This window comes from Spermophilus citellus (assembly GCF_964194105.1).
Source record: "Spermophilus citellus genome assembly, chromosome: 13".
Taxonomy (NCBI): domain Eukaryota; kingdom Metazoa; phylum Chordata; class Mammalia; order Rodentia; family Sciuridae; genus Spermophilus; species Spermophilus citellus.
The window spans coordinates 96,276,625-96,303,484 of NC_138193.1; the positions used below are offsets into that span (position 1 = coordinate 96,276,625).

The 26,860-nt window shown below is 37.4% G+C and overlaps 2 protein-coding genes across 2 annotated transcripts in view; one reads left to right on the plus strand and one right to left on the minus strand.

The window, feature by feature from the left end:
* Window positions 1-10,803, minus strand: part of HADHB (hydroxyacyl-CoA dehydrogenase trifunctional multienzyme complex subunit beta) — a 39,548-nt gene extending 28,745 nt beyond the window's left edge. The window contains exons 1-3 of the mRNA XM_081264668.1: window positions 10,666-10,803; window positions 3,136-3,210; window positions 2,987-3,031 (exon numbers count right to left, since the gene is read on the minus strand). Coding sequence (XP_081120794.1) covers window positions 2,987-3,031; window positions 3,136-3,202 — 112 coding nt within the window. The 5' untranslated portion in view covers window positions 3,203-3,210; window positions 10,666-10,803. The remainder of the gene's footprint in view (window positions 1-2,986; window positions 3,032-3,135; window positions 3,211-10,665) is intronic.
* Window positions 10,804-10,896: 93 nt separating this feature from the next.
* HADHA (hydroxyacyl-CoA dehydrogenase trifunctional multienzyme complex subunit alpha) overlaps window positions 10,897-26,860 on the plus strand; it is a 41,833-nt gene continuing 25,869 nt past the window's right edge. Inside the window, exons 1-7 of the mRNA XM_081264667.1 lie at window positions 10,897-11,129; window positions 18,209-18,250; window positions 18,343-18,413; window positions 19,603-19,736; window positions 20,517-20,655; window positions 21,950-22,069; window positions 23,395-23,497. Coding sequence (XP_081120793.1) covers window positions 11,063-11,129; window positions 18,209-18,250; window positions 18,343-18,413; window positions 19,603-19,736; window positions 20,517-20,655; window positions 21,950-22,069; window positions 23,395-23,497 — 676 coding nt within the window. The 5' untranslated portion in view covers window positions 10,897-11,062. The remainder of the gene's footprint in view (window positions 11,130-18,208; window positions 18,251-18,342; window positions 18,414-19,602; window positions 19,737-20,516; window positions 20,656-21,949; window positions 22,070-23,394; window positions 23,498-26,860) is intronic.

Below are 26,860 nucleotides of genomic sequence, written 5' to 3' on the forward strand. Positions count from 1 at the left end.
GTGTCTGTACAGTTAAAATTACATGGTGCTAGTGTCCTGGTGAAGGGTCCCTCTGGATGCATCACCATAAGGCAAAGAAACAGGAAAGGAAATGGTCATGTGCCAAAGGGGCTAAGCACATTCTATGGCCTCACATTATAACAACCTACTCTTGAGGGAACCAACCAGGGTCCTAAAAGAACTGTATTAATTTTTTCTAAGGCTGATACCCTCAATGACCTCATTACCTTCTCCTAGGTGCCACCTCTTAAAGGTTCCACCACCTTTCAACATCAACACAATGGAACCAAGCTTCCAACACATGAACCTTTGGGGGATGTACTCAAACCACATCCAAACCACAGCCACTAGTTACCTATGTCATCTCCTACGAGTGATAAACTGCATTGGCCAGGTTCTCTCTCTCAGGAATCTAAGTGAAGAAGCATGGGAAGAAATGCCCATTAGTGGAAGCCAAAAAGATGCCAAGATAAAGAACCAGGGTAATGAGTCCTTCCTCATTTGCAAATAAGAAATTGTTGTCAGAACTCTTAATTCAGATTCTTATGATTCATTTCTACTGTGTGCCCTTAGCACAGTGGAATATATATAAAGGAGCTGATTTATTGCCCTTGAGAAAATTTTGATGTGCCTAAGAGCCAGTGTGCACATGAAAAACAATGAGAATCCTCTGGGAGACATATTTATTATGTTCAATACATAATGAATAACAAATGTTTTTAAAATATGGTTTATAGAATTAGTTTAATTTACTTTTTAATAAGCTGAATTGTTTCATAGGCAATTTTTGCCCTAGTGGTGTCCATAGAAGTTCAGAGGCAGTGACTACAGGTAATCACAGTTATCAGGAAAGTTTTACTAGGAGGTAGAATGTGAAGTAACCTGAGAGACCTGAAAAAATTGGATGAAATGGGACCATACAGATGGAAAGGTCCCTGAATAGAGGTAAGGAGGTTGGGGAAAAAAAAAAAAGATTATATACCTCAACAACGTCACATACACACATACACAAAAAAAAAAGGTAAGGAGGTTGAAGTAAGCAAAGCTGTAAGGGACTGGGAACTTGCTCAACTTTTTATATTTTGAAGAGTCGTGGAAAATACTTTCAGATTGTTAAGGAGGAACCAAGTAAAGTACGAAATTCACTAGAGGAATGAAGAATTCAAATTTTATCTGAAAATGTATAAAAAGAGTATGTGTTCAGTTCTTGAAAAGCACAATGATCATGTATCATCTGTCTTTTCATCACATTATTCTTTCTAAGGTCAGTCATAAATAATCTGCAAATTTAGTGGCCTGTTTTCAGTCCTCATTTGCCTTGAGGATTGAAACATCAACCTGTCTCATTCTCCTTGCCTTCCCTGCTCTTATACACCATCTGTCTGGCTCTCTGGAGCATGCACCTCACTCCCCACAACAGTGTGCCACAGTCTAGCTGGGCACAAAATAACCGAGCCGCCACACAGCCTTGTAGGTTCAAAACAGGAACTCCTTTATTCTCCGCAAGCGGCCTTCTCTCCGGACACACCACACACCAACCGGAAAATCCCTTCTCTGGCACTTCCCCAACCAATGCAAACTCTTCAGGAATCCCCGCGAGAGCTCAACTGGAACTCCGCTAGAACTCAAAAAGTCATCATCTTAATGGCTCACTGCCGTCACCTCTCAACCACTACTTCTGGCAAAAATGCCTGGTGCACATTTGAATTAGGGAAAAGGTGAAATGAGACAGAAAAAAATTATTCTTTGTGGAGCTAACAAAAATCTACACTCTAGTTAGAATTTAGAAGTCATAGAAAATCTACTTGTTACATGACAACATGAAACTTCTCTAATTGTGATTAGGCACAGATCTCTGAGAATATAACAATACCATCTTGAACTTGAGTTTATAGAGTTTTTAAAGGGCTTTGAGATATCTTCATAGCTATATAACATTGTCAAGACTAGAATTCTTTCTTTTTTTTTTTTAATATTTACTTTTTAGTTCTCAGCGGACACAACATCTTTGTTTGTATGTGGTGCTAAGGATCGAACCCGGGCCGCACGCATGCCAGGCGAGCGCGCTACTGCTTGAGCCACATCCCCAGCCCTAGAATTATTTCTTGTTTAGAGGAAGAAACCAAAGCACAGGGAAACAAGGTGACCAATTCAAGGCCACACTGCCCAGAAAGTATAGCTAGAACCCAGTACAAGTCTTCTGAATCTTGGAAGGTACTTTTTCTATTCTTATGTAAGTAGAAAGACCAACATATAACCAAAATGAGAGGTATAGGTCAATACAAAAAAAAAGGCAAGGAGAAAAATGCTAAGAATTTGTCAGGGTATTTTTGGCACTGACCAGTGAAGATATATACCTAAAGCAAATTCTGCAGAAGCGTATATTCAACCACGAAGAAGCCTAATTCACTGGTTTTACTGAGGGTCTAAATGACCATATCAAATCAATAAATTTCCTTACTTTTAGTTCATGTTAGCTAAACAATTTTCTTTTATTAACTAGTTCCCCTCTATATCAATAATAGCTTATATATGGGGTAAGAAGATATTCAATAGAGAAGCCTATCACTAACTGCAAATTTTAAAAGTCAACTTTTAGCTCCATAATGGTCTCAAGGCTACTTGTAAACTAATCATCTCTAGAACTGATAGCCACAGGGTAAAAAAACCGACCAACAAGTTTATGGAAATTTCATGAATCCAATGAGCTTCAAAACACAAAAAGCTATCTCCTACCTTCAAGCCCTATAAGTTTTGTTTGCAGTGGTGTGAACTGAACCCAGGGTATTACACATACTAAGCAAATGCTCTACTACTGAGCCACATCCCCAGCCTAACCCATAATGTTTTGAATTTGAAGGTAATAGTGATGTTCATGTTGCTGACAAAAAGAGAACTAGCAAATTAGTTTTGGTTTTTACTTAAAATTCACAAATATAGACTCTAACACTTAAATAAGAAATGTTTGTTTTTTAAATTACTGTACCTGAGGCAGCTAATAGCTGGGAGGAACAGCTTAGAGGTCTTACAGCTGAAAGACAAAATAAATTATTTACAAAAAGCAATATCTTTCAATGTCTGTGTAAAGTGCTCATAAATCCAAATCTAATCTTAAAATTGAACAATTATACTTACAAAATCTGAGGGCCCATTTTGATGTATTGGGAAGGTTTTTAAAAGTGGAAGTCAAGATGGAAGTCATTTTGAAACCTAAAAAAGAGAAGAACAAAGTATATCCTAGGTTATTTGAGCAATTTGTGGTCTATAATCTCTGATAACCATAGCTAATATAAAACTAGTCTATCTTTTTTCTAATAATGACATTATAATAGCTGTACTGTTATAGTTTTCATACTATTATAAGCACTAACCATAGAATTCTCACAATGACCTAAGAATCAGGCATGATTATTATAGGTTTTTGTGAGATGAGGGAACAGAGGCATAGAGGGATTCAGTGACTTGCCCAAAGACCCAAAGCTAGTAAGTAGTAGAGCTGGGATTTGAACCCTGGCAGTCTAGCTCCAGGTTTGTGCTTTTCTCTTTCAGGCCAAAGAAACAGACTGCTGGACAGGACCATGAAAACAATAGTGTTAATCCCCTGCCTTTGAAGGCTGTGTTGTGATTATATAGAAGGCTTTACGGAATATCTGTATTTTAGGAATATCTGAAAACACTAAAGTTTTCAGAGATGGGGAAGCATCACATTAGGAGCTTACTCTCAATTGCTATTAGAAAAAAATTTTGAAGTTATGTACTTGCTACTTTTTTCTTCAAAAGTTGGTTTCTATTCCAAAATAATTATAAAGCCAAAAAACATACAAAAAGCCTATATAGTAAAAATATTTAAAATATATCAGGTCCCAAAATGTTAAATTTCCCATTTGTTCCTACAAAACAAATGAGGGGAAAAAAACACAGCAAATGGATACAGGATATGAACAGATTGTTAAGAGAAAAGGAAATATAAATGGCTCTTCAATATATGAAAACATCTTCAGTTCTACTTATAAGAGAAATTAAAATTAAAATCACACAGATTTAATTGTCTATAAAATCAGTGAAGAATCAAAAAGTCTTGACATATACTGTGTGGATAAGAGTATGAATAAACACACACTCATATGCCGCCACCAAGGTGTGAACTGTGCAATTCCTAGGCAGGACAATTTGGTAATTATTTGCCAACACTAAAAAAGTTTTAATGTTTTATTTACTCCCAAAATTTTTTAAAAATATATTTATTTTTTTTTAGTTGTAATTGGACACAATACCTCTATTTTATTTATTTATTTATTTATTTATTTTTATGTGGTGCTGAGGATCAAATCGAGGGCCTCACAGATGCTAGGCAAGCGCTCTACCGCTGAGCCACAACCCCAGCCCCACATCTGACTTTTAATTCGGCAATTCCACTACCATGAATTTACCTTATTGGACATTATATTCATGACTTATGTTGCCACCATAATAGCAAGATTAGAATAACCAACAAAAAGGGCACTAGATAAAAAAAATTATGCTACAACCCTATATTATGTACCTGTAAGAGATAAAAAAATTGTTATGTACCAACACAGAACCATTTCTTTTTTTGGTACCAGGAATTGAATCCAGGGGCGCCTAACCACTGAACCACATCCCTGCCTCTTTTTATATTTTATTTAGAGACAGGATCTCACTAAGTTGCTTAGGGCCTCGCTGTGTTGCTGAAGCTGGTTTTGAACTTGAGATCCTTCTGCCTCAGCCTCCCCGGATGCTGGGATTACAGGTGCGTACCCAGCGCACAGAACCATTTCTAAGCTATATTATTAAGTGAAGAAAACAGGATACAAAATAGTGTGTATCACATGTTATCAATCATGTTAAAAAAGAAAAAATAATAATATATAATTTCCTTCTATCAATATAAAACATCCTTGGAAGTACAAAGAAAATATTAAAAAATAATTTTTAGCAGGAAGGAAGGGGAACTTAAGTGGAAGGAACACTTGTCATTGGACATTTTTTATAATTTCTTAATTTTGAAACATGTTTTAATTTTTAAAAAAATGAGAAGAACTCATGGGATTTGTCAATGAAGGTTATGGTAGCCAACCTCCAAGCTGAACTCCAATAAACTTCCCCTTTTAGTACTCATACCCTTGATTGGTTGCCTCCCATGCTACACTGCAGTTGGTTTGTTTAAACAAAAGAATATGTCAGAAGTGATGGTATGTCTCTCCTGATATTAGGCTATAAGAAATACTGCAGCTTCAGTCTTAAGTCTTTCTCTCAGATCATTCTGGGGGAAGTCAGATGGCACATCACAAGCAGCCTTATGAGGAGGCTTACATATTGGAAAAACTGATACCTCCTGCCAACAGCCATATGAGAAAGCTTGGAAGTCAATCCTCTAGCGCAGGCATTCAGATGACTACAGCTCTAGCCAACATGCTAATAGCATCTCATAAGAAACTTGTTAGGGGGCTGGGGATGTGGCTCAAGCAGTAGCGCTCTCGCCCGGCATGCGTGCGGCCGGGGTTCGATCCTCAGCACCACATACAAACAAAGATGTTGTGTCCACCAAAAACTAAAAAAAGAATAAATGTTTTAAAAAATTCTCTCTCTTAAAAAAAAAAAAGTTAAAAAAAAAGAAACTTGTTAGAACAACCCAGCTAAGTCACTCCATATTCTTGACTTGAAGAAACTGTATGAGAACAAATATTGTTTTAAACTGCTAAATGTGGTAATACTTTGATACTTAACAACAGATAATATAAAAGCCTTAAGGTTTAAAAGGCATATGCCTTATGGCTTTCAAAAAGGAAAAAAAAAAAATCACATGTTCCAAACATATGGACTGGAAAAAGATGGAGGAGTCCAAGCTCTAGCTAGGCTCACCAGCCTAGAGAATATTCCAGGGATTCTGGCCAGGGAAACTCAAAAGAGGCCATGAGATGACTACCTTCATTTCTAGAAGCTACTTACAATACCACAGAGCCTGGGATAAATTCCCTTAAGTAGGCCCATTTTGAAATAAAATCCATGAAAATAATCTAAGAAGCATTAAAAACAAAAGGGGGAACCTTGCTTTAAGAGATGTCAAAACTTTTTATAAAGCACTAGTAATGAAAATAGAGCAAGTTCTAGCACAGGAATGAATGAAACTATCAACAGAACAGGATGTAGCAAGTTTAGAAGCATACCCATGTATAAGAGAATTTAGTATCCAAATACAGCATTTCAACTAAGTAGAAGAAAGATGAATTATCCAAAAAAATTGCAGGGAAAATGGCTAACCATTTGGGAAAAAAATGCATTCATAGCTCACATCATAAGTACAAAAGGGGCTGGGGTTGTGGCTCAGCAGTAGAGTGTTCGGCTATCACGTGCAAGGCCCTGGGTTCGATCCTCAGCACCACATTAAAATAAATAAATAAAATAAAGGGATTGTGTCCAACTACAACTAATAAAATAAATATTTTAAAAAATTAGTACAGGGCTGGAGATATAGCTCAGTTGGTAAAGTGCTTGCCTCGCATGCACAAGGCCCTGGGTTCAATCCCCAGCACCACACACACACACACACACACACACACACACACATAATAGTAATAGTAATAATAATAATAAGTACAAAAGAATGCAAGATGGATTGCAACTATAAAAGTGCCGGGAAAAAATACCAGTAGATAATCTTAGATAGGAAAGGGATTCCAATCTCTTGCACAAAACCCAGAAGCCATAATGGGAAACAATAATTAATAGATCTGATTATATAAACATTTAAAATACATAGCAAAAGATACTAAACTCAAGTTAAAAGGCAAACAATAGATTCAGAGAAAATATTTGTAATATGTACAACAGAAAGGATAAATATTCATAATTCACAAAGAACTTGTTTCAAATTATAGGAAAACAAAATCTATAATGGAATATGTAGTTTTTAACTCCAGTATGCCTTTTACCCCATTACATAGTTGCTATATGTGCTTTACGTGGGATTGAATTCAGTCCAACTTCAGGATTTAACCCATTAGTACAATCTCATTCTCTATACCACAATCAATGGTTCAGGTAACTAAGGTCTAAAACTTTGCATGATATTGCCTTGGCCACTGGTATTGATAACGGATGGTTTAATCAGCCTAACATTAAGTCTTCCCCCTGGAATTCTAGAACATAAATCTTTCCGTTTGATGTTTCAAATGGCTATAGTACTATGAAAACACGAACAATACTAGCCTAGGAAAGAGCCAACTCCAAAAAGAACAGAGCTAAGAATTTGAAGGAAAAAAACTTGGAACCCTGGTCGGATCCTTTCTGAAACCCTCCTCTATTGTGTTTTTGGTTCTGTAAGCCAATAAAAAACCCCTTTAATCAAGTTGACTTAAATTTTCTGAAAGATACCTTCCTAATGCACAGATCAAAAGCAAAAAGGAGCAAATGAGCAACGTCAGGGGCTGGGAGTTGTATTCGCCTGGCGTGTGTTGTGAGGTCCTGGTTTTCATTCTCAGGACCAAAAAAGAAAGGTAAAAAAGAAAGGTAAAGCAAATAAGAAAGGTAAAGCAAGTAAAAAAGAAAGGTAAAGCAAATAAAATAAAAACAGTTCCCTCTCACTAACAATAAAATCTTTTTAAAAAAATTAGGGCTGGGGATGTGGCTCAAGCGGTAGCGCGCTCGCCTGGCATGCGTGCGCCCGGGTTTGATCCTCAGCACCACATACAAACAAAGATGTTGTGTCCGCCGAAAACTAAAAAATATTAAAAAAATTCTCTCTCTCTCTTTAAAAAAAAAATTAAAGCAAGGTATCATTTCAAATTTATCAGATTGGCAAGTATTAAATACATGGTTAATACAAAATTCTGGTAAGAATAGTTCTAACCACTTTCTTATTTTATTTGACAGAAGTATAAATTGCTAAGACCTTTTTGGAAGGCAATTTTATAGCTATTTGTCAAAATTAAAATTGTAAATTTCCAAATTCAAAAACAACTCTTATTCGTCTCTAACTTCTGGAAATATTCAAAATGCATGTGTTTCACACATAGGTCTCAAGCTTATAGGAGTACTCAAGATATTCACTGTAGCACTGCTTACATTTGTGAAAAACTGGAACTAATCTAATGCACATCAATAGGAAATATTTAAATTATCATAAGCTTAACATGAGATACTGTAAGGCGGTTGAAAAGAAAAATGAAACATACATATACATTATGTATATATTGACAAGGAAAGATGTCCATAACATATATTAAATGAAAAAGAAAGCTTCATGAGGCTGGGGATATAGCTCAGTTGGTAGACTACTTGCCTTGCATGCACAAGGCCCAGGGTTCAATCCCCAGCAACACACACACGCACAAAAAAAAGAAAGCTGCAGAACAAATGTATAGTGAGACTCCATTTTGTGTCAGAAAAAAAAAAAAATCCATAAACCTGAATCTCTATATGGAAGGAATAAAGAGGTATTATTTTTTTCTTTTCTTTTTGCTGCTCGGGAGTGTGGAAATCCGGGGCCTCCCCTACCACTGAGCTACACCCTTAGCCCCAGTTTTTACATTTTTAAAGAGCTGTAAACAAAACAAAAAATATATAGCAGAGACCAAAGTGGACTCACAAAACCCAAACTACTTATTGTTTGGCCCTTCTGAAAAAAGGTTTGCAACCCCTGATCTAAATAGGCCCTGCATGCAATAAGGTTCATAACAGAGTACTATGTGGGCACAAGACAGGCTCAGAACTGGAAATTATCTTTTGGCATCAAGAATACTTTTTGTGGGCTGGGGATGTGGCTCAAGTGGTAGCACGCTGGCCTGGCATGTGTGCGGCCCGGGTTCAATCCTCAGCACCACATACAAACAAAGATGTTGTGTCCGCTGATAACTAAAAAATAAATATTAAAATTCTCTCTCTCTCTCTCTCCCCCTCACTCTCTTTAAAAAAAAAAAAAAAAAAAAAAGAATACTTTTTGTGCCAGGGTCCTGTAATCCCAGCAGCTTGGTAGGCTGAGACAGGAGGAACACCAGGAGAAGCGCTAAGCAACCCTGTGAGACCCTGTTTCTTTCTTTCTTTTTTTTTTTAACTTCAGTTGTAAATGGACACAATACCTTTATTTTATTTATTTATGTGGTGCCTCACACAGGTGAGGCAAGCGCTCTACCGCTGAGCTACAGGCCCCCCCACCCCGTTTCTAAATACAATACAAAAAGAGAAAAAGGGGCTGGGAATGTGGGTCAGTGCCCAAGTGCCCCTGAGTTCAATCCCTGGTATCCGCCCTCCCCCACCGCCCTCAAAAAAAAAAAAAAAATCCTTTTTGCAATTTATGAGAAGTGGTTACCAGTTTCTGCTTAAAATGCTCCCAGTGATGGAGGACTCGAGCTTTAAAACAGAAAAGGCTCTCCTTTCTTTCCATATTTCTCATTTAAATCTCAACTTCCCTGCTATTTGTTTCCTTTCTTGTATAAGAGTCAAATCTGGTGAGTAGTGAAGTTCAGCTTTTTATGTCTAAATCCTGGCTTTGCCAAAGACCAGAAAGTTTGCATAATTTCATTTTCAACCAAAAAACTGAAACTAATTTTGGGATTATGAGGATTAAATAAAATGGTGCCTGGAGCAGGACAGATAGATCTTCAGTATTACGTTAAAAAAAAAGGGGGGGGAGAACTAAAAAATAAATATTAAAAAATTCTCTCTCTCTCTCTCTCTCTCTCCCCCCCCTCTCTCACTCTCTCTTTAAAAATAAATAAATAAATAAATAAATAAAAGGTCACTTTATTCTAGGACCGGAGCCCATCTTTCTTTCTTTCTTTTTTTTTTTTTTTAGAGAGAGAGAGAGAGAGAGAGAGAGAGAGAGAGAGAGAGAGAATTTTTAATATTTATTTTTTAGTTCTCGGCGGACACAACATCTTTGTTGGTATGTGGTGCTGAGGATCGAACCCGGGCCGCACGCACGCCAGGCGAGCTCGCTACCGCTTGAGCCACATCCCCAGCCCCGGAGCCCATCTTTCAACACAAAACAGCTATCGCGCAATGCAGAGTTCTTAATTAAATGTAGACTTAGGCTCTAGTCCTGTTTCTATCACCTGTGGCCATGGACGAACCCACTCTGATTGGTCCGGGTTTGTTTCTTCGCCAGTAAAGTTCGGAATCGGGGTGGGGGCAGAAGGGGGATGAGTGACCAGATGATCGCCAGGTCCCTTCAAGATTAGAAAGTGCCCCTGAGCACTGGGTCACCAAGCAGGATGGCCAGTCCCCCCCTTAAGAGCAGACATCAGGGTAAACCCATGGCGCCGTTCTGAATCTCAACAGCCTCTAACTTGGCTACAAGAAGTGAAACAACAACAAACACTCAAACGCAGCCCAGCGTTTTAGGCACACACTCATGCAGTTAGTTAACCTGCGGTGATAAATTAAGACCGGTGACCCTGCCGCTCTGAGCTACTGCTCTAACGCGATTCCCAGTCACTGCCTATGCGCTGCGCACTGTCGGCCCGGTCGGAAAACCTCTCTCCGGCTTGTTCACTTTCTACTCTTCCAGGGAGGAGAAGGAGCCGCGGACACTGGCGCAGCGAGTGTTCTCTGTTCCCGCAAGCAAAGAAGTGGGGTCTGCTTGGGGGCGACAGGAAAAATAAAAAGCCAAACAGGCCGAATATCCGGTGCCGTGCACAGTCTCACCTCAGTCCGCTTCCGTGAGTGATCTCACTCCTGCCGAGGTTCGGTCCCGAGTGCCAGGACCTACGGGGACCCGGGCGTAGACCCGTCCTAGAAAGGACCCCTCACCCCCGCCAGCAAGAGTTGCCGACCTTGCGGACTGCCCGCCAGCCGCCTGACTAAAAAACCCGGCGCTCCGCCCCCTCTTCCTAGGACCTTCGTCCTTGGGCAGAGAAAGCATCTCTTTTGGCCCTGTGAGCCGGGAGGGAAGGGCAGTGTTAAGGGGCTCGTAACAACTCAGCGCCTGGGTTTTAGTCAGGCAATACGTCGGGCGCCTGGCCAGTTAGGCTGTAGGAAAAAGTGGTCTGCTCCTGCCGCTGGAGATAGAAGCGCTCTCTACTTTCGTCCTCTCCTGTTCAAGATGGTGGCCTCCCGAGCAATTGGCAGCCTCAACCGCTTCAACGCCTTCAGGATCCTCCGCTCCCGAGGTGAGACCTGGCTGAGGGCACCTGGGAATCTCGGATAGAACTCCTGCAGGATCTGGAGCGGCTAAGAGCTGCGCCTGTCCCTCGCTGCCGCCTGTCCACTCCTGCCGAGTGACCCCTTCTGCCTGGGCATACTGTCCTGGAACCCCTTTTCCTGTGTCCTTGAGAAGGGACTGTCACTCTCACAGCTCCCAAGTCCTGCAGCGATTTCAGGCTCCGTAACTCCCAGCATTTCTGAGCCCTTTCCACCCACTCTGGCTCTTTCCGCAGGTCTCCCGCGTAGCACTACTGGGCTCACGCCCTTCTTGTTTTTATTTATTGTTGGCCTGGGCCTGACACCGATCAGGAGGATCAGGACCCAGTCCGTCTCATCGTTGAGGCCCCACAGCACCTTGACTTGCAACAAGAGGTGTCTTACAAGCTTCTCGGATGAAACTGGCCAGCCTTGGAGATCCCTGCCATTCCCTGCTCCTTCCTAAGAACCATTTTTGTACTTAAATGGGTAGCTGAACTCTTGAAGTTTCAGTAATTCCTGTGTGAACATGTAGTATGTGGAAACGCGAGGTTTTGCACCTTGACACATTTTAAGCATATGCAAATAACTTGAGTCCTAATAAATAAAACTTTACATAATTTTAAGACCTATATCTAATTTTGTTTCTGCTGTATTAGGTATATTATCTTTTTTCCTCCTGAAAATCAGCAGTAAGTGTGTCAAAGAGGGTAGCTCTAGAAAACCTGTCATTTTTCTTCTGTCCCAAATCTGTGAGGTCCAACATGACTTCACTGCATGTTTCACTTAATACCACTTACTTAATTATGAACTTTTGCTTTAATTTGTAATATGAATTCTCTCCTTCCTGCTGAACCAGTGGGTAGTGTTTTTTTTTTTGTTGTTTTTGTTTTTTAAGACAGGTAGCTGGAGTCTCCCTTAACTGCAAGGAATTAATTAAATGATTGAATCTTTTTCTTCTTTATTTTTTCAGCCTATTTTTAATCTCCACAGGATGCTTATGTATACCAATCATAATATCACTACAATACAAAAAAAATGAAATGCTGTAAAGACTAGAGAAAGAGATTAAGAAAAAGGAATCATCCATTGTCTTACTACTCACATTCCTCCCTTTAGCATTTGATTGCGTTTTCACTTCATATTTTTCCTTATTTTCCACATATGTCATTTAACACTTTTGAAAAATCATATTTTTGAATTTGCTCCTGCAAAATTTTGTAAGGCATTTCTTATAGATTGGCACTAATGTAGTAGTCAGGCCACATGGTTTCCGATCACTAGTTGTGTTACTTTGGACAAATAACCTTAATCAAAATGAGCTTTATTTTCTTATCTGTCAAATGAATGGTTGAGACTGTAAACTTTCTTTAGCATTGAGAAGTAGAGTGTCAGAACAATTAAAAGCATTAAACATGGGGTCTGACTTCTGGGTTTGAAACCTTGGGGTGACCTTGTACAATTAATTTCTATATCTTTTCTCATTTTTAAAATGGGAGAATAGTTCTACTTTGTGAGGTTATGAAGATATAAAGCAGTTTATCTTGAAGTAAATGCTCAATAAATGTTCACTATTAATAACTGTTTTCAACCCTGGAGAACTATAATTCTGTACATCCAAGAATCCTCAATTTATTTCATTTAACATGTGTGATAAAAAACAGCTTAATCTTTGTATATTTTCTCTATAGAAATTTATGTGCCTATATTTTGCATTGTTTCCACCAATTAGAAAATATGTTTCGTGATAGTTACTGCTTTTTTCTTTTTAAAAAAATATTTATTTTTAGTTGTAGTTGAACACAATACCTTTATTTCACTTATTTATTTTTATGTGGTGCTGAGGATCAAACCCAAGGTCTCACACATGTGAGGCAAGCGCTCTACCCCTGAGCCACAATCCCAGCCCAGTTACTGCTTTTTTCAATAGCAATTTATAAATTTTGGAAAAATATCTACAAAGTGAATTTAAAATTACCTAGACACCTGGATTACCATTTTTAGACAACAGATTGTTCCTTTACCTTGAATGCGTGTGCCAGTGCATTGTACATACTTTTAAAAAAAATACATATTTTTTTAGTTGTAGGTGGACATAATACCTTTATTTTATTTTTATGTGGCACTGAGGATCAAACCCAGTGCCTCACTTGTGCCAGGCGAGTGCTCTATTATTGAGTCACAGCCCTAGCCCCTGCATTGCAGAGACTTTTAATGAGACTATGACATTTGCTGGCAAATGATTGAACTCTCTTGAAACTGACTTGTAATTCTTGAAATTTTAGTGCACTCGTGCTCTACAAGTGCTAGAATTCTGACTATAACTATGAAATGAAAATCACATCTTGACCATGGTTTCTAATTCCTACTCCTTCTCAATCTAAATTCCTAATTATGTCAGTAATAAGTTCCACAGGTTCTCAATTAGAGACAAATGTGATGTAGTGTTTTTTAATTCGAGACTCACTTTCTTAATCCCATTTCTTCTCTCAAGGTTAAATTTTGAGGAAAGCTATTGTTAAAAGGAGAATAACATTTTCAAATTCGAAATTTGTGTCAGTACAATTCAGCTGTCTCCACTGATTGTAGCTCACGTGATCTTTATGTATTCATTTGAGTTACATATAAAGATGACTAAAAAGTAGGACAAAGGTTTCTCTTTTCCTGGCACAGCAGATGTAGGCTAAAGTTCATCCGGCTGCTAGAGTAAGCTTTGGTATTATGCATTGGTAAGGACAGATTCCAAAAACAAAGTTACTTTGTACTTCAACTTGATTTAGTTGAGTATGGTTTGGAATTCTTTTCTAAATATATTTGTGCATTTATAGATTTTCTCTTTTTGTTCCTATTTTAAAGAGGTTTTATGTAAGTGTGTGGGTGTGTTTACAGGAAAGGAGGGTTAGTTGGCAAGAGTTAAAATGGCTTAAACTATAGGTCAATGCACACCTCCCTGTTAGCTCAAATATTTGATCTTTAAAATTGCAATCCATGCTTGCTCTTAGTTTCTCTTCGTTTCTTTTTTCCTTAAGCACTTCTGATGTACTTATTTACATATTCATGTTTCTTGGATTTTCTCCTTCTACTTTGCCTGTCCCAAACTATTCTCCCAGTCAGTCGGTTCTTGCTCTGCCCTATTCTAGATGGAATGGCTTATCCCCTGCTTCCCTTCCCACTAGAATTTCTACTTTACAAGCAAACTTCTTTTTGATTCTGGATTGATTGTCATGTTTTCATTTATCTATATTGAGTAGGAACTGATTTTTCCTAAATATCATATCCCCTGTTGCCCTGGAATGTAATCTCCACCAAGACAGGTTTTTTGTTTGTTTGTTTTCTGCCTTTTTACTTCAAGTTCCTAGAACAGTGCATGTTAGGTCATAGTAGATTTTTTTGAATGATGTGTTGCTGGAAGGGATCATAATTTAGTTAACAGAACACCTGCTATAGCTGCTGCAATTAGAAAACAATCAGTAAATGATAAAGGTCAAAAAGCAGGAAGACAGCAGTTTGCAGTTGCTCATGCCTATGATCCCCACAATTCGGGAGGCTAAGGTAAGAGAATCACAAGTTTAAGGCCATCCTGGGCAACTTAAAAAGACCCCATCTCAAAATAAATAGAAAAGGGCTGGGGGGATAGGTTAGTGGTAAAGCACCCCTGGGTTTAATTCCTAGCACACACAAAAACAACAACAAAAACAAATTGGGCAGGGAGCAATTGTAGTTGTATAGTTGAAATCTGAAGGTGAGGTTTGTGGAAAATATTAAAACCACGATGCAAATACAAAGAAGGAAAATTGATAAATACAAATGACACAGATTTCAAATGGTAGAGAAGCAGAGGGGAAGCATGTCATTAGTGAAACAGGCACTGAATGAAAATGATTGCTGGCTTTTCCTATCTTAAAACACTGAAATTCACCCAGAGACTTGTTCATGATCACACAGGTAGTGAATAAACCTAGTAGTTGAACCCGTTCTTTGTCTTTGTACTAAGAGGGCTGATTTGGATTGCTTAGAAAACAAATGCAGACAGAGAACCTGAGATCACCCTACTCTGATTCTGGGGCCAGATATAGTTTTCTCAGTAATATGTTATATTGCCTTTCAAGACCTATATAAAGCTGCTATTTTCTGTCCCTTCCTTCCTCTTCCCTTCCCTTTTCTTCCTTTCCCTTTCCCTTCCTTTAAAAAATTGAAAGATGGAGAAAAGAGCTGATAGAAGCAAGAGCCTTGGCTAAATATTGATGTTCCTCCCCATTCTACCCACCATTAGGTTCTCCAAATCAGTGGTTCCCACATATTCAATGAAAAATTAGAATTCAATGAAAATAGAAATAAACAAGTATTAATACTAATAATTTAAAAAATAATATTAATGGGGGGCCAAGAATGTGGCCCAGTGGTAGAGTACTTGCCTAGCATGCAGGAGGCCCTGGATTTGATATCTAGCATTGAAAACAAGAAGAAGAAGAAGTAGAAAAGAAATAATACATGAAGAAAGCCAGAATAATTAGAAGATGAAGGAACCACTGGATATATTATTAAAGCATTAGTTCTGTTATATTTGATATCATTGTAAGACGTATGCCTTTTCCTGGGTGTGTTTCATGTGTACAGCTGCTCAGCTGCTAATCAGTTAAAGGATGATTTGTTTTTATTTTTGGAACCAAAGAGAAAACTTTCTCGTAAGACTACAGCAAGATTTGAAAGATATGGGGAGGAAAAAGGAGTATAGCATTAAAGAGGCACATAGGAGAAATGGTTTAAAGTAAACCATGAATGAAAGACAAGGGAAGAAAGGTTTTTTTGAAGGCGATTGGAAATTGTTATTAAGAGATGTTGACACTGGGTGTCCTCCAGAACAACTTGGTTACCACAGAGAGCAAGATGTTTGGATGAGAGCAGAATAAAAGTGACCTTTAATGGTAAAAAGAGAAAGAGGAATGCCCAGAACAAATTTGCCTAGAATTCCCCAATATTCCTTACCTTCTCTGTTAGAGTCCAAATTGAAAGGCCCTCCACGAACCAAAAGATCACATCAGCATTGTTATTATGGAAAAACCCAGTCCTGGTGTATGAGAAGGGACCATGTGACTGAAGAAAGAAGCAGATAGATCCAGGATTGCACAAAGTACAATTTATCAGGGACTTAATTTTCAGAAGTGTGCTTGGGCTGCAGCACAACAGGTCAATAAATCTCATTCCCAAGGTAGGAGGAAGAGTCCATTGGTGAGGTGCAATGCTGGAGATCAAACCCAGGACTTCATGCTTGCTAGGCCACTGAGCCACATCCCCAGACCTAGGAAGATGGAATTTGTATGCTGAGCTAGTCAGAGTTGGGCCACCAACCAGCATGTACCTGGTCTTCCTCAAAAACTATTAATATGTCCATTGTCGGGCTGGGGATGTGGCTCAATCGGTAGCGAGCTCGCCTGGCATGCGTGTGGCCCAGGTTTGATCCTCAGCACCACGTACAAACAAAGATGTTGTATCCGCCGAAAAACTAAAAAAAAATAAAATAAATGTTAAAAATTCTCTCTCTTTCTCCTTCTCTCTCTCTCTCTCTCTCTCTCTCTCTTTAAAAAAAAAAAAAATATATGTCCATTGTCAGTGAAGAAACAGTCTGGGCATCAGTGGCCAGTACAACACACTCAGCTGACTATTTTAACCATTTTGTTTGTCCTATAGGGTTTGGGGTGGTTGCCATTTTATCCTGATAAGCAAAATGGCGGTTACAACCAGGATGGCTATAAGTCATATCAAGATAGATCTCTATATCATCATGCTGGAGAAACTAAACTAGAGAAGAGATTAAGAAGGAGAGAACAGAGCTGGTCTTTGTTATCCAAAATGTAGGAATATTCTTGGTGGAGTACAGTATAGACATTTTCAGTTAGAAATACTTATAATAGGGCTGGGGATGTGGCTCAAGCGGTAGCGCGCTCGCCTGGCGTGCGTGCGGCCCGGGTTCGATCCTCAGCACCACATACCAACAAAGATGTTGTGTCCGCCGAGAACTAAAAAATAAATATTAAAAATTCTCTCTCTCTCTCTCTCCTCTCTCTCTCTCTCTCTTTAAAAAAAAAATAAAATAAAGATGTTGTGTCCACCAAAAACTGAAAAATAAATATTTAAAAAATTATCTCTCTCTTTCTGTCTTTAAAAAAAAAAAAGAAATACTTATAATAGCAAAGTGTGATATGGAATGTTTCATTTATAGTAGCCATTGTTTCCCCTTGATATTACTTTTGATAACACCATAAAGTCTATCTCTCCATAAAAATGTAAGTAGATGTGGCTGGAAAGCATAGTTAGGATATATTTGGAGTACATTTGGAACTGACTGTAAGGATTGCTTTGTAGTTTACTTATTACTTACTGTATTAATTTCTTATAACTGCTGTAATCATTACAAGCTTAGTATCTAAAGCAGTAAAAATGTATTATCTTAAAGTTACAGAGATCAGAAGTCCATAATGGGCCTCCTTAGGCTAAAATCAATGGTGTGGACAGAGCTCTGGTCATTGTGGATGCTGTAAGGGAAAAATCAGTTACTTTACCTTTTCTAGCTTCAAGAAGCTGCCTGCATTCTTAACTTTTTGCTCACTTCCTTCCTTCTTCCAATATCCTGGGGCCAAGACATTCTCTGATTGTTATCTCTCTGATTCTGTTCACCTCTCTCTTCCCTTTTGTGATTACACTAAACCCACTGGGATAATCCATGATACTCTTCCTATATAGGTCAACTGACTAGTAATCAATTCCATTTGCAACTTCAATCCCTCTTTGCCATGTAACTTAATATATTCACAGCTTCTGGGGATATATCATCTTTGGCAGAGCGAGAGGGGACGTTCTCTTACCTACCTTATTTAGTATCTGAGTAATCACATGACCTGATAATTGAAATGAAAAAGATGTAGTAGTAGTCACAATGATGGTCTAGACTACACTGTTCTGATTGGGGGTGGGTGGTTGTTACCGAAAATTCCAGCTTTGCTGTATCTGAGGGTACTAAAGAAATCCTGTTTTGCACAATAATTAATTTTGAAATGCCCTTTCCTTACAGGTTGTAGTTGCCGCAACTTTTCAGGGTCTTCTGCTTTGCTGGGTAAGTTTAATTTCTTGTGGTCATACTTATATTGCTTCTTAGATTATTTTGTAGTAAACATATTTACTAATAAATTTTCTTGTCTTTTTTAGCTAGAACCCATGTTAACTATGGCGTCAAAGGGAATGTGGCAGTTATTCGACTTAACTCACCCAATTCAAAGGTACCTAATTTTACTTTCTGCAGTTATTTCTACTAACTACATCTACTGATCTAATCCTGAGTGGAAAGGAATCTACCAATCTGGCAATAATCCTGTCACATGGATTAATAATGTTGATGGTTAAAGTTTGACAGATTGCCCCATGAAGGTAGTTTTCTAAAGCAGATATTCTCATGTAAGAATTCCTTCTTGTTGACTCTAAGTGTCAGATTGATATTGAGGATTAATGACACTAGCCTTCTGTTTACAGTGTAGAATAAGGATGTGACTTATTAGATCAGAACCAAAGTAAAAGCTTTGTTTATAAGAATTGAAACTCACTGCCCATCTTAAATATGAGTTTATTGGATCCACTTTCTTTATTACCTGCATTGGTCATTATTCATAGTACATTGGCTGGTTAAATGTGGACACTTGGCTGTTAAGCTTCTTGGAATCTGAATGACTCCATGCAACTCAAATATTAGAAATCAAGTTCTTTTCAAAGTGGAACCTCATTTGTGTCTGGCAACTTCAACAAGGTATGCAGTATTACTCCAGTCTTTTGCCAAGAAGAGCTTTAATGCAGGAACCCATGCTTTTCCCCCATCTCAAAATGGTGTAAAGCTTTCATACTTTAAAAATCTTATAACCAGAGGCCTAAATGAAAGCACTTGACACTATCATTAGAGTAAATCTTAGCACCCACTAAACAATGATTCAAGTTTAAGGTATTTTTTCAGAATTTTCTCATTAAATATTTTTCTGAACACAATACATGCCGGTGATAGAAAATTTTAAAACTACAAAAAATTATGAAGAAGAAAATAATAATCATTCATAATCCAAACCCAAAGATAACTACATTTAATCCACTTTTAATAAATAATATTTATAAAGCTAAGATCACACTGTGTGTCTGATTTTGATTTCCTTTTTTCCTTAATATTATACAGATTTTTCCCTGCCAATAAATATTTGTAAACTTATTTGTAGCTTACATGTGATTCAAACTCTTAGGAGTATGATTTAGATTTCCCCTCCTGTTTTTAAAGGAAGGGGTTCTAGTACTTGGCCAAAGGTGCCTGAATAGAAAACTACTGGGTTTGTTTTCTGCTTCTCCTTCTTCCTTATAACAAAAAACGTTTGATGGTAATATTAGACATCTGGTATTTCAAATTTAAACCCTTAGGTTTATTTCCCTTGGCAGGTAAATACACTGAATAAAGAAGTACAAACAGAGTTCATGGAAGTAATGAATGAAATCTGGGCCAGTGATCAAATCAAAAGTGCCGTCCTCATCTCATCAAAGCCAGGCTGCTTTGTTGCAGGTGCTGATATCAAGTAAGTTTTAGGAAACTTTAAGTTGTCTTTTATCTTGAACATTTATTATTAGGCCTAATAATTCCTCCTTTTGAAAGAAGGTAGAAGTAAGTTTTCTGAAAATTTTTTTATGTTATTTTTGTGAGCATAGCAAGACCGACAAAAATCGAAGGGATAATTGCTAAATCATGTAAAACTAAATGTAGTCTTTTCCTACAACATTATTATTGTAACAGATTTTTTAAAAAATCATTGGGGGAGACCAGGCATGGTAGGGCATACCTGAAATCCCAGCATCTCCAGAGGCTGAGGCAGGAGGATTGCAAATTCAAAGCCAGCCTCAGTAACTCAGTGAGGCCCTAAGCAACTTAGGAATACTCTATCTCAAAAAATGAAAAAAGTGCTGGGGATGTGACTCATGGTTAAATGCCCCAGGTTCTATCCCTGCTACCAAAAAACATAGGGGGGTCTATTAATTAATAAATTTTAATGCCTCTAAACAACCTAAGAGCTTTTGTATTTTGTTGTTGTTTTGCTGTTGTTTTGATTGCTGTTTAATTTGATAGTGAAAATATTAACCAAGTGATGTTCTCATACACAAAGCTTTATAATCTGATGATTGGTTATAGAAATGAAAATAAATTGTGTAACGTGTTTTTTTGTTTTGTATTTAAAAACTCATTACTAAATATTGATATATGGTGGGATGGGATAAGTATATAGTAGATGATGTATTTAACAAAGACTGTAGATGTGGTTTCATCATTGATTGTTTCCTGTTCACTTTTGTGGCTACTTCAGCATGTTAGCCTCTTGTAAGACCCCTCAAGAAGCAACACAGATATCACAGGAAGGACAGAGAATGTTTGAGAAACTTGAAAGGTCCCCAAAACCTGTCGTGGCTGCCATCAATGGATCCTGTTTGGGAGGAGGACTTGAGGTACAGATGTATTCCAGTTATTGAGACACCCCAGTTCATTGGTGAGAGTCACCAGCTATAAACCTAAGGCTGTTACTTAGCTTGCAAAACATTTTCAGAGGATATTCATCTTTTTTTCCATATTAAACTTCTGAATAGGTTTTAATTCTTAATCTGTGTGACAGAGCAACTGGCATAAAACAAGTAAACGAACTTGTGATATTTTCACATGTAAACATATAAACTGAGATTTGTGTTTTTCAAGGTTCTTTTCATTTCTAAAAAGCAAGTTCAAGATTGCAGAGCAAAGATACAAAAGTGTGATCCACATTCATGTTTTTAAATCTGGTTCAGAAACAAATTTAAGTTTCCTTTGAGTAATAAAGATAGTAAATATATAAGATTGGAGAGAAGATGCCAGGTGCATTGGCACATGCCTGTAATTCTAGTGGCTGGGGAGGCTAAGGCAGGAGGATCACAAGTTCAAAGCCAGCCTCAGCAAAAGCAAGACACTAAGCAACTCATTGAGACCTTGTGTCAAATTAAATACAAAATAGGACTGGGATGTGGCTCAGTGGTCAAGTGCCCTGATTGGAGAGAAGAGATTCGTGTATGTAGAAAGCATGTAAGAAAAGAAAGAAGGGAAAAGAAAATAACATTTATTGTATATATATCATGTGTGAGGCTCTTTGCTGGACATTTTCACATATGTTAATTAAGAAAACTTGGCTCTGGGGCTGGGGATGTGGCTCAAGTGGTAGCGCGCTCGCCTGGCATACGTGAGGCACTGGGTTCGACCCTCAGCACCACATAAAAATAAAATAAAGATATTGTGTCCACCTAAAACTAAAAATTAAATATTAAAAGAAAACTTGGGTCTGGGCTTAAAAGATGGGCTGAATTTGGCGAACCAGAAAATGGTTGAAAATGCATTCCACATATAGTACATAGTAAGCAGCACCTATAAGGAAACTGAGTAGAACTGTTTGATTGGAAGGACAGGTCTCTAAAGTACAGGCCTTCTTAACTTGGGGTCCACATAAAATTATGTATGTGTTTTTCTATTGCAAGATTCTCTAGCTTTGAGAAGGTTTTTAAGGTAGACCTACAACCCAAAAGGGTTAATAAATTAGGGGGAAAGCATGAAAAAGCTGAAAAGGTAAATTATAGAAAGCATCAGGTACCACCCTAAGGAACTTCGTTTATTCCGTTGGCACCTTCTTGCTTTATAATAATCTTTAGCCCTCAGAGATCCTAAGATGTTATGAAGTTAACATTTTCCAACAGTCTAATTCATTTTTTCATTTGTTTGAAGCTTGCCATTGCATGCCAATACAGAATAGCAACAAAAGATAGAAAAACAGTATTAGGTGTCCCTGAAGTCTTGCTGGGGATTCTACCCGGAGCAGGAGGCACCCAAAGGCTGCCCAAAATGGTGAGTTTAAGACCCCCCCCCTCCCTTCCATCCTGCCCCACTATCATGAACTTAGAATCTGAAAACTTAAGTGTCCCTTTAGATCTATTTCCTTTTGTACAAAACACTATGAATACAGGTATTCACTATAGAATTTAGACCCATATAAGGCTATTTTAGAATCATTGACAGATTTTTATTTCTGATATTTATTTTGTAATTACTTAAAATTATCAATCAAGGTCCTTTTTTGGTCCCTAAAGAAGGGTAGAAATAAATAAGAGCCTTTAGCATTATTTGTTCCTTCTCTTCATGGTACTCTCTTATCTTTTCAAAATATAGGTTATGTTTCATAATAAATATGATGCACATGCTAGGCAAGTGCTCCTATCCCCCAACCCTTGAATTCTTAAGGACAAGGGAAAGGAGAATCAGATCTGGAGGCTGCAGAGCAATCTTAATATCAAACTGGAGGGCCTATTGAACTTCATAGCTTTTGACATTGTAGATTCTTCAATGAAAACAAGGCTTTTCAGAAATACTTTTTGCATCCAGGCATTATGGCTCACACCTAAAATCACAGCAACTCTGGAGGCTGAGGCAGGAGAAATACAAATTCAGAGCCAGCCTCAGCAACTTAGCAAGGCCCTAAGCAACTCAGTGAAACACTGTCTCAAAAGAAAAAACAAAAGGGCCGAGAGTGTTGCTCAGTGATTAAGCACCCCTGGGTTTAATCCCTAGTACAAAAAAAGAAATACTATCAGCAAAGAAGTTGATATGAACTAGGCACCAAAAAAAAAAAATAAAGGAAGATTTATGGTATTAGTTTTCAAATTCCTTTATAGGAATATCAAAAGATTTTAAAACCATGAGTAAACATTTAATTTTTATTGGTATTTGTTGCTAGAAGTCATTTTTCTAGTATTACATAAGAAGCCCTAGCTGAATTACATTTTTGTTAATCCTAAAATTCTTTCTAAAGACTTTGTCACAACTATCAGATTTCTGCATCTCCACTGTAGTTCCATTATAGAAATTTTAAGTATTATATAAATGGTTGAAAAGAAACTTGAAATGACCTAAGGGTATACTTTTAGGAAACATGAAATTAATTCTCCACTTTATCAGTTCCGGAAAACAGAAATTTTACTTACTAAATAAAAGAAGAGGTAGACATTTGTGCTTCTGTTAGAGGTATCTAATCCCAAACCTAAATGTGTATCAGTGCATAAAATTTAACTTACTGATAAGTACCATAAAAATCTGGCTTGACTTTTTGCATTGAGATATTCGCTCATTTGTCACCCTCATTTTCCTCCATATTCTGATCCTTGTCTGCTTATTAGGTGGGTGTGCCTGCTGCTTTTGACATGATGCTGACTGGTAGAAACATTCGTGCAGACAGAGCAAAGAAAATGGGACTGGTTGACCAATTGGTGGAACCCCTGGGTAAGTGTTAGTATGTCTCAAAGTTGGGCCTTATAAAGTAACTTATTTTCTGAGTTAACATCTCCAGTGTGTTAGATAACACTCTTAGGAAACGAGTCATGATTTTGAGAAATGCAGTTTTTTTCTAAAATTACTAATACTAAATGATTTTCAACATTACCCTGATTTCTATTTTACTTTATAATTTGGATATCAGGAGTACAAGATTTAAATCAAGTCATTATTTTTTATTCTTAAATTACCTGTATCGCCATTTTTTGTGTGTGTTTGTGAGTGTGTTTTAACAATAAACTTGTATGAAATAACCAACATGAGATTGTTAACAATAATTGTCATCTACTATGTGCTGCTTCCTCCCATACAATTTCTGTTAGAAATAGAAATCAGTGGCCTGGCACAGTGGTCCATGCCTGTAATTTCAGCAACTCAGGAGGGTAAAACAGGAGGAATACAAGTTCAAGGCTAGCCTCAGCCAACTTAGCAAGACCCTCAGCAATTTAGTAAGACCCTGCTCAAAGTTTACAAAAAAAAAAAAAAATGATAGGAAAGTAGCTCCGAGGTAGAGTGCTCCTGGGTTTGATCCTCAGTACCACCAAAAAAAATAAGAAAGAGAGAGAGAGAGAAAGAAAGAAAAACCCAGTGTTCTGAATTATATACATCAACCTCATCATCATGTATTTCTTAAAATTCAGTATTATGAGATATTATTTATGTAATAATTTTACCAAATTTTATGTGCAATTTGAGTTTTGATAAATATATGGAGCTATGTAAATACTACAACAAAAAAAATTGGACATTTCTAGTATGCAGCTTTTTTGGGGGGTGGGGGTACCAGGGATTGAACTCAGGGGCACTCAACCACTGAGCCACATCCCAAGCCCTATTTTGTATTTTATTAGAGACAGGGTCTCATTGAGTTGCTTAGGGCCTTGCTAAATTGCTGGGGCTGGCTTTGAACTTGCGATCCTCCTGCCTCTGCCTCCCGAGCCGCTAGGGTTACAGGCATGCACCACCACGCCTGGCTAGAATGCAGCTTTTTGTCTTTCATTTAGAATAATGTTTTTGAAATCTAGCCAGATTTTATGTATTAGTAGTTTGTTCCCTTTTTCTTGCTGAGTATTATTCTGTTGTATAATATGCCATAATTGATTTATCCATTCACTGAATGATGGACATTTAAGTTGTTTTTCAGTTTGGGGTTATTCTGAATAAAGCTGCTATGAACATTGATCCACAAGTCTTTATATTGTATATATTTCATGTTTATAAATACAAAAAAGTGGATTGGCTGGATATGTGTTTGGCTTTTAAGAATCTATCAGATTGTTTGCTGAGGCTGATCTCAAACTTGCCATCCTCCCAAAACTGATTATATCAGTTTTCATTCCTACCAACAGTATATAAGAGTTCTAATTTCCAACTACCTTACATAGCTAATCTTTTTAATATTAAACATTCTAATAGAATTGTAGCATTACCTCATTGTAATTTTGTATTTTATAATCACCAAAGATACTAAATATCTTTCACATGTTTATTTGCTTTCTATATATTTTTGGGAAAGTCTCTGTTCAAATCTGTTGTTCATTTCATTTGATTTAGTTTTTATTAGTGAATTTTCAGAGTTTTTTTTTTATATATCAGAATACAATTCTTTTATCAAATATGTGATTTGTAACTACTTTCTCCCAGTGTGTGGCTCTGCATTTCATTATCTAAGGACAGAATTTATTTATTTTTTATTTTATTTATTTTTTTTTTTTGCATATGAGTATCCAAATGCCCTGGCACCATTTGTTGAGAAGGCCATTTTTTCCCAAGTGAACTACTTTGACATGTGGGTCAAAAATCAGTTGACCCTGTATGTTTGGATCTGTAATCCGATTTCTTGTTTCCACTTATCTGTATGTCTACCAATATCACAATTGTCTTTTTTTTTTTTTTTTTTTTTTTTTGTACTAGGGATTGAACCCAGGGGCAGTTAACCACTGAATCAGAGTTCCAGCCCCTTTTGTTTTTTTATTTTGACACAGGAGTCTGAATAGGTTGCTGAAGCTGATCTCAAACTTGCCATCCTCCCCAGTCAGTGGGTTTACAGGCATGTGCCACCGTGCCCGGCCCAGCTACAGTTTTGATTAGAATTCATTGGTTCAGTATGTCAAATTGGGGAGCATTGATGTCTTTAAAATATTGAATTGTTTTATCAATCATCTTTGCATATTGAAGTCTTTAATTTCTCAGAAGTGTTTTTGTACTTCTCATTGAACTGCACACATTTTGTTAAGTTTGTATGTAGGTATTTCATACTTTCAGGCCACTATACTTTTTATACAGTTTTGTTGCTATTATTGATGCTGGAGATTAAACCCAAGACTTCTCCCATGCAAGCCACATGTTCTACCACTGAGCTACATCCCCAGCCCAAATCTTAACTTTGTTTTTGTTGTTGTTTTGGTGCAGGGGATTGAATGTACTCACTCTAACACTGAGCTACACCTCAAGCCCATTATACTTTATTTTTACTTGAGTTTCTCATTAATTTCTAGTATAAAGAAATGTAGCCAGGTGGGGTGGCATAAATTTACAATCCCAGCCACTCAGGAGGCTGAGACAGGAGGATTAAAAGTTTGAGGCCAGCCTGAGGAATTTAGTAACACTTTGTCTTAAAATAAAAAATAAAAAAAGGGCTGGGGATGCAGCTCAGTGATAGAGTATCCCTAGATTCAACTACCAGTACTGGGGGAAAAAAAGAAAAATGCAGTTGAATTTTGGACCTTGTAGTCTGTGATTTTGTTAAACTGTTCTATTCACTTGTTTTGAGGATTCCAAAGAATTTTTCTACAAAGATAATCATCTTGTCTACATGTAGTTTGACTTTTTCCTTTCCAATCTACATGCTGGTTATTTCTTTTTCTTGACTTAACTCCAGTGGCAAAGACCTTTGTACAGTATTGGATAGAAATGGTGAAAATAAATACTAACTTGTTCCTGGTCTCAGGGGGAAAGTATTCACAATTAAGTATGTTGTTAGCTATATGGGTTTTTCATATATGCCCTTTATCATGTTGAAGAAGTTACCTTTTACTTATAGTTTGTACAAAATGGGTGTTGAATTTTGTCCAATGCCTTTTCTGCATCTATTGAGATAATCTATTTTTTAAAATCTGTTAATAATGTCAGTTACACTGATATTTTACTATTGAACCAGCCTTTTGTTCGTGGAATAAACTCCACTTAAACATGGTACATCATCCTTTTTATAGATTACTGGTTTGATCAGCTTATTTTATGGTTCTGGAAATCAAACCCAGGGCCTTGCTCATGGTAGGGCTATACTAACAAGCAGTACTTCTAGGCCTG